The following is a 17,620-nucleotide window of genomic DNA, read 5'->3' on the forward strand; positions in this document are numbered from 1 at the left end:
TGAGCTGCCCTGCTCTCCGTGTCGGGGGACAGCAGTCAGTCTCTAGGTTTTTTGTGAATACTGCCTGGCAGGCTTAGGAAGTTTTGCTGGTTTGTTGGGAGTTTTTTTTTTTTGTCTTGAGTGGGTGTGAGATTTGGAGACGGTCGTGTGGTTTTTGTCCTTTATTCTGCTGATGCTGTGTATCATGTTAATTGGTTTTCAGACACTCAGCCAACCGACTAACCCTGACCCTACCTGACGGTGGTGTAACTTACAATCTGTTTCTGCTTCAGTCGCTCTGACGAGGTGTGAGGGGGTGTCTCTGACGGCTGGTGACCGGAGCGTCTTCTCGTGTGATGTGCACCACTGTGTCCTCTTCGGTGAAATGTGTGTGGTTGTCGGGGAGGGGACATCCCACCCCTTCCTTCTTGAGTTCTTTCAGTGGGTCTAACAATTAAATTGACACGAGACAGGTTAGCAGGAGAAAAAACGCAGTCAATTTAACTTGTACACCCAGGGGTCTCTTAAGAGTGGGACCCCCGCAGCAACCAGAGCAGGCTGTTCACGCGCAACTTTTAGAGAAAGAAGCAGTTGTTCCTGAAGGCTTAAGGAAGCGGCTGAGGGAGAAGTGCGCAGGTGTGTCTCCCTCATTGGCAGGAGGAACCGGGAGGGGACCTTCACGGGAGGCTGCTTCCTGCTCTCGGGGGGTGTGGGGCGCAGTGTGCCTGGTGCCGCCCCCGCCCTGGCTCACGCGGGCACCGTCCTTTCTCTGCGCGGCGAGTGGTCGGACACTGTGCTTTCCAGCCGGGGGCCTGCGGGCTGCCTGCTCGCCTCTTGCGGGGCCTTTCCTGGGGCGGGACTGTGAGCTCCGAGGAGGCAGTGGGCAGACTTGGTCTTGTGGGCCCTGTTTGTGTCGGGCCCAGGGTTCTTTGTGCGGCCCTCGATCCTGAAGCCTTCGCCCTGTTCTGCCCTGCGCCCCTGACGTGTGTCTGTCCCTCCGTCTCGGCCCCCACGTCCTCCGGGCCTTCTTGCCGTGGCGTCGGGTCGCCTTCCAGGGCTTGTGCTTTGTGCTTTCCGCCTTCACGCCGTCACCTGAACAGTAAATACGTTCAAGTGTTGCGTGCTGTGTAAGCTGACACTGTATCTTTTCTCCATTGCCTTTCGCTGGTCTCGCTTCTGAGTTTACTGCAGAAGTTGCAGAACAGCACATGGCAGGGCTGGGTGTCCGGTTGTCCCTGGAACTGGCCAGGCATGTCGGGTGCACCGTTAAATGTCACGTGGGGTCTTCACGCTCCAGTTTCTTGATGCCCCGTGAGCACCTGCACGTGCTCCTCCCAGCACCCACGGGTGAGTGGTGAACCGTGCTGACATGAACGTCCTGGGGGTTACGACCTTGCTCCCGGGAAGCTCCTGCCCGTCCTCGTGGGTCCGGCTCCCACCCAAGGCGATGGGGCTGCACCTGCAGGCACAGTCATCCCCCACCCCGTGCTCCTTGGAGCAGCGGCAGCGCTGACCTCCACACTCTGACCTGGCCCGGAGACACTCTTGGTGACAAGGTCGTGTCCTGCGTGCCGCTCGCCCCACTCACTTGGTAGCTGGCGGCTCGCTGTGCTGGCTCTGGCTGCTCGGGTGGGGCTGTGTCAGAGGCAAGAAGTCCACCCGAGGGCACCTCACTCCCAGTTCGTGCTTCGACCTTCTGAAAGCCGTGCTGTGGCCTGTGAGTGGCGCGTGGAGACCTGGCGTTCACGCATCATCATCCTGCAGGCGACTGTCACAGACCCCCAGGAAAATGGGTCTTGGGCTTTTAGTTAACCGAGCGGACTGGCGCTGCTCCTGTTTTTAATCCAGGGCCTTGAATGAGGCGTTGGTGTGAAGCTTGTTTGCAGCTAAAGGCCGTTTTTCAGGATCGTCTGATTTTATAAACTTGAGTTCATAGGGTGTGGTTTTAAAGGCCACTGGGACATGAAAGCAGAAAGAGGAGCCACCCTGGAGGCTCAGGGTGGTCAGCTGTGAAGACCTTTATTTAGAAACTATGGTCGTGGTAACTTGTCCCACCCTGGCCTTGCTATGCGTCTACCTGTGACGTCCGGCACGCGCACACCTAACCCCCACCCTGTCTGTTCTCTCCTGCAGGCCGCTTTCCAGGAGAACGTGGGGAGACAGGTACGCCCGCCTGTTTAAGTCTTCTTCCTAAAACTCCCCGTGCGCGCAGAGGTGGAAGTGCTAACGCTACCAACGTGGGTAAAACCCTACCGAGAATGAGCTAGTGGTTCCCACGGTGACTTCTGATCACAGAGACACTCATAGTGTCACTCTGTTGAGTGTGACACAGGTTCAGACGGTCAGTGGTTGTTCGACAGGAAACTTGGACGTGTGAGTAAATTTCACGTGCGTCAGAAGCCGGTGCCGACGGCCTGGAGGGGGTGGCGGAGGAGCCTGGCTCAGGCAGGACGTGACCCCCGCCTGCCCCCGTGTGCTCAGAGCCAGCTTCCGCCTGCCGCTGTCGCCTGGCCCTGAGCCTCTCCCCGCCGGTCGTCCCCAGTCACCACGCTGTGTGACGACTGCGCGGGGCCTGTGGCCTGCATGCGGCTAGTAGGCCAGTGGCAGGTCAGGTTTGTGGAGGCAGAGCTGAGGCCTGATCAGAAGGGTGCCGGGGAGGGGTCTGGGCTGGAGGGGAGTGTCACGGCATGGGAGCCGGCGATGGCTTGGGACAAGCAGGGACCGGCCTCGGGGACAGGAGCCAGGCTGCGGAGCCGCAAGGAGTTGGGCAGAAGGGCCACCGGGAGGGCGGGCTGACAGAGGAGCCCTTAGAGGAGCACAGGACGCTCAGACTCTCTGCCTGGCGTCCGGGAGCGAGTGTGTGAGCGGGGACTGTCTCCCAGGGGCCCCGTGTCTGTCGGGATCCTCACAGCAGGGCTGGCCTTGCTGTCCTGAACCGGGGCCTGTGTCTCTGGGTTTCCTCGTCCTTCTTGGGCTGCCAGCAGCCAGGACGAGGGGCTGGCGCTCCTGCCGTGGCTTCCGCGGGGCTGACGTTTGGTTCACGGTGGGATGAGTTCCCGGAAGTGTGGGTGCCGGGCGTGGGCAGGGCACCTCCGTCCATGTGGCCCTGGTATTGATTGGAGTTCCCCAGCAACTGAGGGGAGCGGGCTTCAGGCCAGGCAGGCCTGTGGAGGGTGACCGTGGGGAGGGGTCCTGAGTGAGGACCCTGCTGGGTTGCAGAGGGGTGGCCGGAGGGCGGCTCGGCTGGAGGTCTGTGCTATGAGCCGTGGTGCGTGGGGCAAGGTGTTCAGTGTGGAAAGAGCGTTGTGGCCGAACTGGTGCCTTGATTGGTCCGAATGAGGATGGGAATCCTTGGGTGTCACGGAAGCAGAGGGAACCAGCTGCCCCCTCTTGAGCTTGAACTCGTGCCACACGGAGGTTGCTGGGGCCGCCTCGTTCTGCGGGTGTGCCTGTCCCTGCAAGATGCCCGCAGACTCACGACCTTCCTCCGTTGCTGGGAGGCTGCTGACCCCTCGGGTCCTCGGGTGTCACTTAGTCCTCGTCTACCTGAGCCTTGGAGGGTGACCGTTCACCGGGGGGAGGCTGACCCCCTGGGGGGGACCGTTCACCTGGGGGAGGCTGACCCCCTGGGGGGGACCGTTCACCGGGGGGAGGCTGACCCCCTGGGGGGGACCGTTCACTGGGGGGAGGCTGACCCCCTGGGGGGGACCGTTCACTGGGGGGAGGCTGACCCCCTGGGGGGGACCGTTCACCGGGGGGAGGCTGACCCCCTGGGGGGGACCGTTCACCCGGGGGAGGTTGACCCCCTGGGGGGGACCGTTCACCCGGGGGAGGTTGACTCCCTGGGGGGGACCGTTCACCGGGGGGAGGCTGACCCCCTGGGGGGGACCGTTCACCCGGGGGAGGTTGACTCCCTGGTGGGGACCGTTCACCGGGGGGGAGGCTGACCCCCTGGGGGGGACCGTTCACCCGGGGGAGGTTGACTCCCTGGGGGAGACCGTTCACCGGGGGGGAGGCTGACCCCCTGGGGGGGACCGTTCACCGGGGGGAGGCTGACCCCCTGGGGGGGACCGTTCACCGGAGGGAGGCTGACCCCCTGGGGGGGACCGTTCACCGGGGGGGAGGCTGACCCCTGGGGGGTGACTGTTCACCCGGGGGAGGCTGACCCCCTGAGAAAATTCAGTAAAGTGACCAGATAGAAGAAAAACATACAAAAAATAAATAACTCCTATACAATGGCCAAATCCAATGAAAATGAACTTCATTTACTTAATGATAAAAATGATAAGATGCATTGTAATAAATACAAGAGAACTATCAGAACTCTATGATAAAAACTGAAAACTTTGCAAAAGGAAATAAAAGAAGAAAAGTCTGAATAACTAAAAAGAAATGCTGTATTACTAGATAGGAAAACTTAAATCATATAAAAATATTAGTTCTCCCCAAATTAAAACATGAATTCTATTCAAGCCTAAAATCTCATTCTTTAAAAACAGAACCTGACAAGAGGATTCTAGAAGTCATATAGATAAGTGAATGATACAAACAGCCAGTAGCCAGTAGCCGGGGGACCGTTCACCCGGGGGAGGCTGACCCCCTGGGGGGGACCGTTCACCGGGGGGAGGCTGACCCCCTGGGGGGGACCGTTCACCGGGGGGGAGGCTGACCCCCTGGGGGGGACCGTTCACCGGGGGGAGACTGACCCCCTGGGGGGGACCGTTCACCTGGGGGAGGTTGACCCCTGGGGGGTGACTGTTCACCGGGGGGAGGCTGACCCCCTGGGGGGGACCGTTCACCCGGGGGAGGTTGACTCCCTGGGGGAGACCGTTCACCGGGGGGAGGCTGACCCCCTGGGGGGGACCGTTCACCCGGGGGAGGCTGACCCCCTGGGGGGGACCGTTCACCCGGGGGAGGTTGACTCCCTGGTGGGGACCGTTCACCTGGGGGAGGTTGACCCCTGGGGGGTGACTGTTCACCCGGGGGGAGGCTGACCCCCTGGGGGGGACCGTTCACTTGGGGGAGGCTGATCCCGGGGGTGGGGACCGTTTACTGGGAGGAGGCTGACCCCTGGGGCATAGGCTGCACTGTCAGGGCAGTAGCTGCTGCCCGCCAAGAAGAGGAATGTGGGGATGTCAGGTCCGCAGGCCAGGATTTGAGCCTGGGGGGAGGGCGGGTGCTGTGGGTGGTGGCTGTGGGGAGGCCTGAGAGCAAGTAAGGGTCACCAGCAGGCGCTGGTCCGTGGCCTGGGCTTGGATGTCCTCCGGGCTCCTGGGTGCAAGCACTGGCCTGTCTTTGGCCAACTTAAGTGACGAGGTGTTGAGGGGGAATTTGGTGGGGGGGGTGTGGGGCTGGGGGCTGACCTCACCATCCAGGCTTCCTCCAGCCTGTTGGGGTCTTGGGCGCCTCTGCTTCCCAGAGAAACCTTTGGGGGGATTTGCTGGAACAGAAGGCACCTCTGTCCATTCACCCTCCCCACAGCAGCGAGCCATCTGGGTGGAGACGTGGCGCTCCCGTGTCCAGTGGCCGGATCGAGTAGGGCCTGGGGAGTCTGGAGGCGTCTGAGCGCTGGCCGGGGTGCAGGCTTGGGTGGTGGAGCAGAGGGCGCCACGTCCGTGACCGCGGTGGCCTTGCTCTAACTCAGCCTCGGGCCAGTCAGGGTGGGCCTGGGAGAGCGCAAGCAAAGAGGTGGTCGGTGTGGTGGCCCACCCTGCACTGAGCTGTGTCCGGAGGCATGGTGGCCTTACGTATCACCTGAGAACTGAACCTCCTATGCTGATGTGTCTGTGAGGGACACACCTGGTTCCACGGGACAGTTTGGGGTCTGATCCCAGGTTCAGTTCTTCATATGTCACTTGACCCAGGAGCTGGTTGTGGGAGCTGGTGCCCCTGCGAGCCAGGCAGGTGGCTGGGAGGTTAGCGGTGTGTGTCTCTCTCTTCCAGGGGGGTGGGCGTTGCCCTTTCATGCTTGCTCAGGGGGAGGAAGGCCGCCCGGGACCCAGGCCCCTACGCCCTCCGTGCTTGATGGCTGCGTGGTGTTCACTCCTCGGCTCAAAGTTTGTCTTTTGTCTTTTTAGAAAACTATTTATTTTGATTTTAGATTTTCAAATATTGTTGCCAGAGGGTGGTATCAATAAAAAGTTGCGAACTTCGATGTGTCCCTGGGTGTGGGTGAGGGCGCTGCTTCCTGACCCCGTTTCAGAGTCTGCTTCTGGATGTTGGCTGCCAGGCCCCCACATGGTGCCCCTATGGATGCCTTGTTCATTGTCCTGCCAGTCGTGGGGGGTGGGCTCTCATCTGGGTTCACAGCCCAGGCAGGTGCTGGCCTGTCCGGGGGTGGGGGTGGGGACACTGGGGTCCTTCTGCCGGTGGGGCACGGCTTGAATGAAATCAGTAGCTTTAACTCTGCTGAAACGTGTCTTTTTATGGTGTGTGGTTTAAAGAAAGGCCTCTTACAACATTTTAAAGTTAAAATGTTTGAGTTCTTTGAAAAAAATCTTCTAAGTGATTCGGGTCGCTTTAGCCCAGTGCAGCCGGAGAGGCAGGCAGGAGACTGGCCCTGAGAGTCACTGGTGAGCGCAGGCGAGCAGCTCGCGGTCTCAGCTGCTGGTTTGTATCGTGCTTCTTTGTCGACAGGTGTGAGGTCTGTGCATGTGATCGCTGAACTCGGAAAATGCCTTTTCTCGGCAGAATCATTTCCGTCACTGTTTTCCACTTTGCTTTTTCATCAGGGCATCTTCCCACACGGAATCGATATTTTGACCGCAGCTGACTACTTCGCTGTTGGTAACAGGTCTAACTGTTTCCTGGATATAAGGTAAGCTTTAATAGTCGTCGTAAAATGTGCTTTTTTTTTTTGAGTCAGACAACTTCCACCGTTCGGTTTCTTCATCCTAGAAGGTCCACTGAGAGGAAATACAATTTGTACGGGAAGAGTTAAAAGCGGAATTGGGAACGGTCTCGAGCTTTTGCCTCCCGCTGGGTGCACAGAGCACGCAGCTTCACGAAGTGCGCGTGGGTCGGGCGCAGGGTCTGCTCCTGGGAAGTGTGCTCCGTTCCTAACAGGCGCAGACGGTTTCAGGGCACTTTCCGGAGCAGCTGCTTTTCTCTCAAATCGGCCTCTTCGCCAGCCGTTTCTGTCGAGGGCCTGGTCTCACGGGACCCACTGAGCGTTGCATCCTGCGCGGCCGCTGCTCCAGCGGGTCACGAGGGCGTGGCGCCACTCAGGTGGAATCTGTGCCTCCTTTCCGGCTCCGGTACAGCGGTCTCCCCGAGTTGGAGTGCCCTCTGGCTCGTGTGTGAGAGGAGTGTGGAGCAGGTATTCGAGAAGTCAGGCCAAGGGATGAGCACCCCGCATCCCTGATGTCCTTGACGGCGGGCGCAGAGGTCATGCCAGAGCTGCGGGTCCCGTGGCGCACGAGGGGGCAGGGCCCTCTGGGCGTCGGCAGCCGCTGCAGCGCTGGCTTTCCCGAGGGGCTGACTTGCCTTCAGCCGAGGCAAGAACACGAGGTGCTCTTTTTAAGGTGTTAAACATCGCGTGTGTAAGGGCAGGGCCCCGGCCCCGCTGTGCAGACCACGCGGAAATCACATCTCTTCATAAGCAGCGTGGGCAGATGTTTTTTTAGATGCAGCATTTGGTCTCTTTCCCAGGCGAGGTCAAACCTTTGACCAAACACACTGTCTTTGTTTTTGGCATCCTTTCCGTCTTTCCTAAACATCCTAATGGCCTTCTGAGCCTTAACAGTTTTGTCCTATTCTAATTCCATTTTTTAATTGTTAATATTTGAACACATGTTTTATGTAGAGAATCTCCCGCCTTTTCCCTAGTCTCACGGGTGAAAGAACTCACGGGTTTTAGCCCTGATGTCTTTTCTTGTCGCCAAGGTCTCCGCGCTGGTCAAGGGCTCGTGTGGGATGTGTTGTCTGTGTTTTCACACTTGTGTGGACAGGAGGTGGTCGTGGGGACCAGGCTGCACCATGACCATAGCGCCCAGGGCTCTCCCCACGTCCTGGTGTCGACCGGGACAGCGGCGTAGAGGGAGCTGCAGAGGGAGCCTGGCAGGGTGGGCAGCCCTGCAGGGAAGGGCCCAGAGTCAGCAGGCCCAGCCTGAGGCGGTGGGGCTTCTGGGCCAGAGCTGGCCTGGGGGTGCCCTGAGTCAGGGAACCCAGTTTGATGGTCAGATCTGCACTTTGAACCTATCCCTGTGGCTCCTTGGAAACAAGGAGATAGTCGGGGCCCCTCAGGAGGTGGGGGGACGGGTGGGGCACAGGGACTGGGTCCCCTGGTGAGGGCACCTGGGGACCACAGAGCGGAGGTATTGGGGCGCCTGTGAGAGAGGAGCGCCTGGGTTTGGGGGAGGCCGGGAGCTCGGCTTGGCACATGCTGAGCACGAGGGGCTCACGGCACTGCTGAGTGGAGCTCGGCCCACGTGTGGCTGCCCCTCTGGGAGACGGGAGCATCGGACATGCAGGCTGTCCCCTCTGCGAGCCTGTCTGTCTGTGGATGTGCTTCCGTTACCCGGGTGAACACCCAGGAGTGGGATGGCTGGGCCCTGACCGTGTAAGCCGTGTCCGGTGGTTTTGCAGAGTGGCCGCACGCTGCCCCACGTCCCCGCCAGGCCTTCTGGCGTCCGTCTGGTCTTCTCCCTTCTGGCCGGTGGGCAGAGGCGCCCTGTGGCAGCGTTCTGAGGACCGGGGACGCCGTGCGCCGCGCGCGGCTCGTCTGGCCGATCGTCACCTGTCTGCCTGCTGGGCTAGTCTTCTTGCTGAGCATTTGCAGGTTCTTCCCATGCTCTGGACACAGGTCCTTTCTCAGGCACGTCACGTGCGGGGTGTCTCCTCGTCGGTGGCTTGGCCTTTCCGTGTCCTGCACGTTCCTCAGCAGAACCTTTTGTTAAAGATCAACTTCGTTTTTGTTCACCTACTTATTACATGTGATTCACATACAGTAAAATCCACTGACTTGCAGCGTGGATTCTGGCAGATGCAAAACCAGTGCTGCTGTCAGCACGGGGTGCTTTCCGTCCCGCCAGGAGGTCTCGTGCCTCAGCCCTGACGGCCTCTGAGCCCCCTCTGTCCCTAGAATTTGCGGGAACCCTGTGGTGCGTGGCTCTCCGGGAACCCTGTGGTGCGCGGTCTGGTGGCGGTTCTCCGCGCTCCCGCCGGTGGCGGTGGGGCTCCCGGGATTTGGATGAGGGAGTGCAGGCGGTCTCGCTTCTCGTGGGGTGACGGGTGTGCTGGCCGCCCTTCACGCCGTGTGGCTTTTGAGTCTCCTGAGCTGGTTGCGGCATCTGCAATCCTGTGTGTCCGTCTGAAGATGCGTTTTGTCGTTGTTTTGCTTTCCAGTCATTTTGCGCTTTCCTGTCCTGTAAGTTCTTCAAACTAGGGAAACCGCAACGTGAACGTTCCTTCTTCCTGACTCAGCGACAGGACGCCGTCCACTTGGCCAGCTGCTTGCTTCTCCTCCTCTCGCTCCCGCATCTGGCACTGACCTACTTCTGTCACTTCTGTGTCCCTAGCGGCCCTCAAACGTCCACTCTGCTTCTCCGCTCCGCCGTCACCCCTGCCAGCCCTCACTGTCCACAGGAGCCCTCACTGGTCTGGGCGCAGGACGAGCCATGCCTCCTGGCTGCCGCGCCCCGACCCCTCCCACCGCCCGCAGCCACGCACCCCCTGGGTCCCCAGCATCCTCCGCCCTGTGGCGGACGCCCCCCCGCTTCACACTAGGCCGGGCACAGACCCGCCTGGGCTGGGGGTTCCGTCCGCGCTTTCTCCAGGGTCCGCCCCTGTTGGTGCAGGGCTGGGACTGGAGCTCTCCAGCTGGCCTCCGTCTGCTTCTTGCCTCGAGGCCACCGGCTTCCCTGCCTGCTTTCCTGGACTCCTCGCGGCTCTGGGCCACCGGCCAGGGCAGGGGTCTGTTGGGTGGTGCCAGGCTGGCAGGTTACTTGGGATCAGGGGTCACGTCTCGGCTCCTCTGTTTCCAGAACTCCGGCAGTGTGTTCCCTCTCCTGACTTTTCTGTTTTTCCTTCTGACTCGGTCTTAGTCCCACCGCTTCTGGAGAAGCCCCTGCTTTTCTGGTGCTCACGTGCCTGGCTCAGCTCCCCCAGCGCTCACGCCTGCAGCATGTGCGCCCCCGCCCGCGTTCACCCTGTGTGCACACTGTGTGCCCACCCACGGCTTGGGTGGGGTCGGACCTTACGCCCCCTGGCTGGCTGTGCCATCCACCCTGTCTCTGCCCCACCTGTAGCATGTGGGTGACGGTCACGTCACGGCGGGGCTCTGTGGGTGAGGATGGGGCAGGTTCAGAAGATGTGGAAGTGGTACACGTGCCTGGTCTAAAATTCAGAAGGTGCAGGAGGCATTTAGGGAAAACCAGTCCATCTCACCTCTCCCCCCAGGTCCCTGCTATCCCCAGGTTCTTGTGTCTTCCCGAGAGATCGGGTGTGCTGGCTGCCTTCCTTCTGCCCACACGGAGTGGTGCGCACGGCAGGTCGGAACACCTTCGGTGCGTGTCAGTAGAGGGTCCTTGGGGGTGTTGTGGGTTCGGGCCCAGAACACCACTGTAAGCCAGGTGCCGCATTAAAGCGAGTCCTGGAGCTGGCCGCTCCCCGGTGCGCACGAAGGTTGTGTTTACGCTGCTGCGGTCTGCCGAGACTGCAGTCACGTTATGTCTACACGGGCAGTGAGCACACCTTAGTTTAAAATACTTCATTGGTAAAAAATGCCAACCATCACCTGAGTCTTCAGGGAGTCGCAGTAGCGACGTCTGAGATCACTGACCCTGGGTCACCGTAGCGCATCATAACGCTGAAGAACTGACATATCGAAGAATTGCCAGAATGTGACACAGACACAGAGTGAGCAAGTGCTGCTGGGAAGGGGGGGGGCAAGCTCGGCGCGGGGCTGCCGCAGACCTCAGTGTGCGCAGAGCGCAGTGAGGTCTGCCTGTGTCGGGACACCCCGCCGGGGAAGGGGGAGGCGGCTCTGCGCACGCTGCCCCGCGCACGCCTGCGCTCCCTTCCTGGACGCAGTGTGACCTGCAGACCCTCCTCCTGCCACTGGCTTCGTCCAGCCTTTGCTGTAAAGCGGTGTGAGGTTGGAGTTTGTGCATCTTCTCACCCGTGTGGCTGCGTCCGGGTGACTGACAAGAGTGGGGTCGCTGGCCAGGGGGGCTGCGTTTCCGGTTTCCAGGGCAGCGCTGTCTCCAGGCTCCCGGCGGCGGCTGTAACCCCTGCCGTGGCTGTCGGACAGTCTGACCGGCGGACAGAGGCCCTCGTTCCGTTTCCCACTGGGGGAGGCTGACCGAGCTGTGTCTCTCTTTTCTGTGAGTGTTGATGACTGTCTACTGGGCGAGAGTATTTTTTATTGATCTTAAAGGACTCCTTCATTTTAAAGAAGTCTCTCCTTGATGATACCGTTTGCCGGTATTTTTGGCTTTTTTATAGTGTGCTTTTCCTGGAAGCATTTTGATGTTGTTGTTACGTGTTGGGATGTGCCAGTCTCTTTTGGCTCCTGAGTTTTGAGTCATAATTAGAAAGGCCTGTCCAGCTTGGAGATTATTTTTTTCCTCCTATGGTATTTTCACGAGATGTAACTTTAAGGCGTAGTTACGTTCCGTCAACCGTCCGTGCGTGAAGCGGGCAGCTCCGCGAGTGCTGGCCGCACACCCGTGGGGTAGCCAGCACCCCTGCCGAGACGTGGGGGCCCCGCTGTCGGACACCCTCTGTGGGACATCTCGCCAGCGGGGCCAGGAGGCAGGGCCCCTTGCTTCGGGGCCTTTCCCTTGGCGCGGTGGTCCTGAGCACTCCGCTTCCGTCCTGCTTGTCTGCCTGAGAGTCCGCCTGCTCTAGACACTGAGGTAGTTTAGAGTTTCGGGCTCTGATGAGTAAGATGTTCTGCTTGCACGTTTATTTAGGAGTCTTTACGGGGACGCACGTGCGAAGTGTGTGCCTGGACAGACGCTCACAAGGGGATTTCTGTGGCTTTGTAAAAAGAAGCTGCCGAACTGCTTTTGAAAGTAGTCCTCCTGTTTCGCAGCCTCTCAGGCAGCGTGAGCACTGTTCCTCCGCGGTCTCATGTCCTCCGGTCGCTTCTCTTCCAGCATGTTTATTGCCGGCTTTCCTGAGTACACGCAGCCGATGATCGACCACCTGGTGACCATGAAGATCAGCCACTGGGACAGGTAGGTTTGTGTCTCTGCTTGTCCACCTACGTGGACTTCCTGTCACACAGAAATTCTGACTTGTTTTCCCCAAAGGGGAAATTAAATTGCACTTGTAAGCCTTGAGTATGTTTTGTCATTGTAGGTTTCATGTTTAAGGTGACTTCTGAGAAGCAGTGTAAGTCCCAGTGTTCAGGCTGGCTGTGTGGTCAGTGGTCTGTCCCCAGCGAGGGCGGGCGGGCAGCCCCTCAGGACGAGGACCTGCGCTTGCAGGAGCCTCAGTCCCCCTGCGCCGAGCGGCCTTGTCGCTCTGCCCTGATGACGCAGCTGCTTCAAGGGGTCTGTGCACTTCCCAGGTGGTGAACAGGTCTCAGGGCAGGGCCGGTGTCTGGGCCGGAACGGCACTGTGCACGTGCAGCCCCTTGGAGGCTCCGAGGGGTGAAGCGCTTGAGGCTGTGTGTAGCCTGAGGCTCTGTGTCCAGAATCCTGGCTTGCGAGATGTTCCTCCTCACGCGCGGCAGTGTGTTTCAGCTGAAGTGTTCGGGGTGGAGGGGAGCGCCGCCTGGTCCCCCCCGCGGTCAGGTTTGAAGCTCCTCACGCCAGCACGGCTGCGTCTTCTCGAAGGCCAGGATGCGCAGAATACCGTTACGACCTCGTTATCTCAGGACTCTTCAGAGGTGGATATTTCTGCCTTTCTCTGGTTTTGACCTGGACTATATCCGTGAGGAGATACGTGCCCAGCGTTCACGAGCGGGTCGCTTCAGTTTCCCGGTGAACGTGTGGCTCGCGGGGCGTGGGGAGCGCTAGGGAATTCTGCACAAACATCCTTCACTGGTCGGTGCTGTTTGCTTTGAGAGTACACTTTTCAGCGGCACTGGTCCGTTGTCTTGGGTTTCTTTTCGAGCACTTTCTGACTGTTAGACGTACTCACCCCGAACAACGTACACGTCAAGATGAACACGAGTGAGATCCGTCTGACGGTGGCGAGGCGCACAGAACGCCTACCTCGGCCGCTTTCCGAGCGCGTCCTGCGCGGCCGTGCCCTGCACGGCTTCCTCTCGCAGAACTGGAGCTCCCCAGTTGAGCGTCCCCGGTGAGCGCTGACCCCTGCCCTGCAGCCCCTCGTCCTTTCTGTCTTTGTGACCGGCTCCTCTTGCCATCTCCGGCGGAGTCCTAAGGAGCCGAGCTTTGGTCACTCGGCGTAGGGTCCTCAGCATCCACCCCGCTGCAGCCTGTGCCACGGTTTCCTCCCTTCTTATGGCTGAGCACTGTCCCAGTGGGGCTGGACCGCACCACTGATAGGCTCCTGCATCAAGGGGCACGCGCACTGCGTCCCCATCTTAGCCTTTGTGACAAGTGCTGCTGTGAACGTGGTGCACAAACATCTCTTCGGGACCCGGCTTTCAGTTCTTTGGGGGTATTCCCAGAAGCGGGACTGCTGAGTTCTGTTTTTCATTTCAAAAACCATACTGTTTTTCATGACGGCTGCACCATTTTACATTCCGAGCAGCGACACTCGAGGATTCCGGTTTCTCCGCGTCCTCACCAGCACTTGTTACCCCCTGCTGCTTTCTGGCATCGCTCTGAATGGGTTTCGGGTGGCAGACCCCTCACTGCGCGTCCCTGCTGGGCCCCTCCTCACGTGCCTGGTGGCCGCCTGTGTGTCGTCTCTGGAGAGATGTCTCAGGTCCTTTGCCCATTTTGAATCCAGTTCCTTGATTTTCGTTGTTTCGTTGGGTTGTAAGTCTCCGTGTGTCCTGGGTGCTGCTCCCGTACCAGGCACGTGGCCTGCAGACATTTTCTCCCGTTTCGTAGGTGCCTTTTCACTGTAGACCCTGCCCTCTGGGGCACAGAAGTCTTACATTTGCTGTCTCCTGTTTTCCTGTTGTTCATCTGTCATCAGTGTCTGTATTTTTACTTTTGTTGCCTGTGCTTTTGGTGCCATAGCCAAAAAAATCATGGCCAGTTCTCATCACAAAGCTGATCCCCTTTGGTTTCTTCGAGAGTTTCATGGTTTTAGGTGACAGGATGTTCTTAAAGAGAAAAGAGGCTCTCGCCCAGAGGCGCACCGACATGTAGGCGATAGGGTATTTTCAGAGAGAGAAGGCCCGCCCAGAGGGCGCTGACTGGGGCGCTTGTGGCTCAGCCGGCCAGGGGAGCTGATGTCTTGGTGGCCGCGAGGCTTTCTCTGCTGGAGGCCTGGTCGCTCGGTCTTCAGAAGTGGCTTCCTGAGTGGGCTGTTGGCACCAAGACCTCCCTGTCTTGAAGAGCTGGACGCTTCTCTCGGAAGCAGACGCCTAAGCCGGGTCTGGGGGCGTCGAGGTGCCTGGGCAGGCACAGGAGGCGGGGTCTCCTGCCGCGGCGGTGCGCCCATCCTCCATGTGCTGCTGTCTGGGGCGCGTATGCCTGGACCGTACAGCGACCGGCGTGCAGCCACCCCTTGCCTGCTTTTCTCTGTCCTGGTCTGTTCCCTTGGGGAGGTGACTACCTCCTGGAACTCGCTGCAGTGCCTCCTGAATTCTCGTGCCAGGAGGGGCTCAAGGTTTGTCAGACCCTATCTGACCCCTGTCAGGCTTGGGAGGGCACTGGGGGCCTCAGTGACTGGTCCTGGGGTCCCCCTTCTGTTCTGTGTGAAGAACTTGGCAGCTGGGTGTTGGTTGGAAACATTTGTGCCGATGTGACGTGGCCTACTGTGTGTCATGTGGGGCCACGCAGACTGTGGCCCGCTCTCCGCACTCGCGTTGCTGCACCCCTGGGGGGCAGGGGTGGGGACGCACTTTGCCTCCAGCTGCATGGAGGTGTCAGCTGCGTCCTGAGACAGGCTTGCATGAGGTGCGTCCTCTTGATAAGTTCTGTCCCTCACGTGTGACAGGCAGTGGTTCTTACTCGTTCGTGCATTTGTGTGTTTGTTTTCGTTGGTGGTTGACTCAGTGGCCTGTCGACAGCTTGCCTGCACTGTCCTCTCTTTGTGGTTGAACTAATAGAGGATCCTCGAAACGGGGAGCTCACGGTTCTTCTTCCCGCAGGGTCATCCGGGAGTTGTCGGCGAAGGCGCTGCAGAACCTTGCCCAGCGAGCACCCGAGTACACCTCTCAGCATGGTAGGTGCCCCCTAGGCACACGCGTGTGCGCCACAGACACGCACCCGCGGCAGGAGGCCGAGGACGGCCCCCACTGACTTCAGGGCCTGGGGTTTCTCTCGGGCGGAGCAGCGTGTGGAGAGCTGGCCGGGGCTTCGTCAGGGACGCAGCGCAGACTGGGGGCCTGCGCGTCCCCGTCCCCGTCCGCCCCAGCGGGGCTCGTGCTGCGTGTCGCGTGCCCTTGAGGAGCAGCCCCGAGGCGGCAGCGGCGAGTGCGGTCGCTCGCTGGGTCGCTCGCTGGGTTGCTCGCTCGCTGTGTTGCTCGCTGCTGCCCTGGTGGGTTTGCTGAGCAGGCGGGCTCGCTGCTCCAGAACAGACCCGCCACCCAAGGTGACTGCGTGCCTGTGCTGTCAGGAAAGAACCCGTACTTGTCCCATTGTGTCTTTCCTACTCAGATGAGTAAGCATCTGATTTCGGTTCAGGAGACAACACACACTTTTCCGAAATTGAACTTATTCCCGCTGACGGCCCCTCTCGTAACTGGCGGCTGGGTCGCGGTCCTTCACTCCAAGTTACCGATTTACTTCCACTCTCGGGTTTTTGGTGAAGATCTGGAGCTCCTGAGGGCCCTTCCAGCTTCACAGCCTACTCATTAAACTAACGTCAGGGGTCTCGCCCTGCATTTCCTGTAACTGGTAGTCCTGCTGTCTGGCTGAAGGGGGCACTTCCCCCGGTCAGGAGTGCTGGCCGCCCCTGGGGAGGCGTTTCCCCAGCTCTTAAACGCTAGCCGACACCAGCTGCACGTCTGAGCCTGTGCGGGCCTCTCCCGGCCCGGACACCATCTGCCTCCGCAGCCTGTGCACCTGGGGAGTGGAGACCGGCTGGGGGCCGGGGGCCGGGGGCCGGGAGTGCCGAGCCGCTGTGGGTGCGGCTCCTCGGCTGCACTCTGCCCGCCAGACCGTGAGGGTCCATGACTCTGCTTTCTGCCCCTGGGCGCAGAGGCCTGGAGGCGCCCTGGGCGCTGAGCTGGAGAGTGGCTCCTCCTGAGTGTCCGCCAGGCCCCGCAGCCCGGCTCCGTTCTCCCCATCACCGACCCGGGTCCCGGCCGCGGTGGGGGGGGATGCCCGCCGCTGGGGGCTGGAATCTCCTTGTTCACTTCCCTGCTCGCTGTCCCGCCACCTGTGGCCGGAGGGCAGCTGTGGAGACGTGGGTCCTGATTGTTGAGATAACGGTCCCGGAAGGTCGCTGTGCGGGTGTGTGCGCCCCGGGACCAGCCTGTGGGTCCGACATCTCCATGTCCCGCGCAGTTTTCCCGCAGCTGCTGGAGATGACGCGGAGCCCAGACCTGCACACTCGGCACGGGGCCGTGCTCGCCTGCGCCCAGGTCGCCCGCAGCCTGTGCAGATTGGCCGATCAGCAGGGCAGGTAGGCGTCCGACCCCGCCCGGCCCCCTTCCCCAGGCAGAGAGGTCATGAGAGCAGAGATGCGTTTTCGGAGTTGCTGTCGAGCAGCTCGTACGTTCCGTGTGCTCGTTTAGTTGTCACTTTTATAACCGAAATCCCAGAGCCATAAACCGCACAGTTTCCCCCAGGAGCCTTTGTACCTGGCGACGTTGGTGTTGATGAGGACGCGCGGTGCGGGGTCGCGGGAGGCCAGCCCGTGAGCGTGTTCCCTGAAACAGCTGCTCTGCCTCCTCACTCGACCTTCCAGCTGACTTTTCCTCAGAAGCAGAAGCTCGCAGCTCACTTTGATGTCTACACCCTGGTCCTCGAACTCCAGTTTGGGGGAAACTGTACTTTAAGCTGCTTCCTGTCCCTTGAAGGGATTCCCTGGGGCCATGGTGACCGCGGGATCCACGTGCACCCCGCTCCTGCCCCCAGCCCTGCGGCTCAGGCTCACAACCACGCCCACCTGAAGGACGCCGTGTGCGGGTGCAGCAGCGCGGTGGGCTTGGCTGGGCACCGTGCTGGAGCCTGTAACCCCCGGTGCCACGTGTGTGTGACAGCGTATGTCCCCAGAGAGGGGGCTGGCCCTGTGGGTTCTCTGCCTGCCTTGGACCAAAATCCCAGACTCCCGGAGGAAGGCAGGTTTCAGCGTGAGCCGCATGGTTTGTGCAGACTGTCTGGGCCAGAGTGAGTCTTCTCAGCTAGGGGGATGCAGGAAGCCCCCCGAAGTCCAGGTTCCGAGGGGCAGTGAGGCTGCTGGTCACTTCTCTTCCAGAACAAGTCCAGGGCAGCTGGGAGCCAGGCTGCTCCCTGTCCTGGGGGTCCTAGCTCCCAAGCACGCACCTTCTGTCCTCGTCACAGCACTGTCTCTGTTGTCCGCAGACCATCCGTTGTCCGTGCTGACCGTGCCCTAGGGGACGCCCCGCAGGCGTGTCCGGGATGGGAGCCGGGAGGGC

The 17,620-nt window shown here is 60.4% G+C and overlaps 1 protein-coding gene across 4 annotated transcripts in view; it reads left to right on the forward strand.

The window, feature by feature from the left end:
- Positions 1-17,620, forward strand: part of TBCD (tubulin folding cofactor D) — a 124,640-nt gene that overhangs the window by 79,967 nt on the left and 27,053 nt on the right. For all 4 annotated transcript variants that reach the window (XM_072939948.1, XM_072939947.1, XM_072939950.1 and 1 more), the window contains 5 exons: positions 2,113-2,142; positions 6,711-6,796; positions 12,081-12,161; positions 15,167-15,240; positions 16,527-16,644. In XM_072939948.1, coding sequence (XP_072796049.1) covers positions 2,113-2,142; positions 6,711-6,796; positions 12,081-12,161; positions 15,167-15,240; positions 16,527-16,644 — 389 coding nt within the window. The remainder of the gene's footprint in view (positions 1-2,112; positions 2,143-6,710; positions 6,797-12,080; positions 12,162-15,166; positions 15,241-16,526; positions 16,645-17,620) is intronic.

This window comes from Vicugna pacos, chromosome 16 (genome assembly GCF_048564905.1).
Source record: "Vicugna pacos chromosome 16, VicPac4, whole genome shotgun sequence".
Taxonomy (NCBI): domain Eukaryota; kingdom Metazoa; phylum Chordata; class Mammalia; order Artiodactyla; family Camelidae; genus Vicugna; species Vicugna pacos.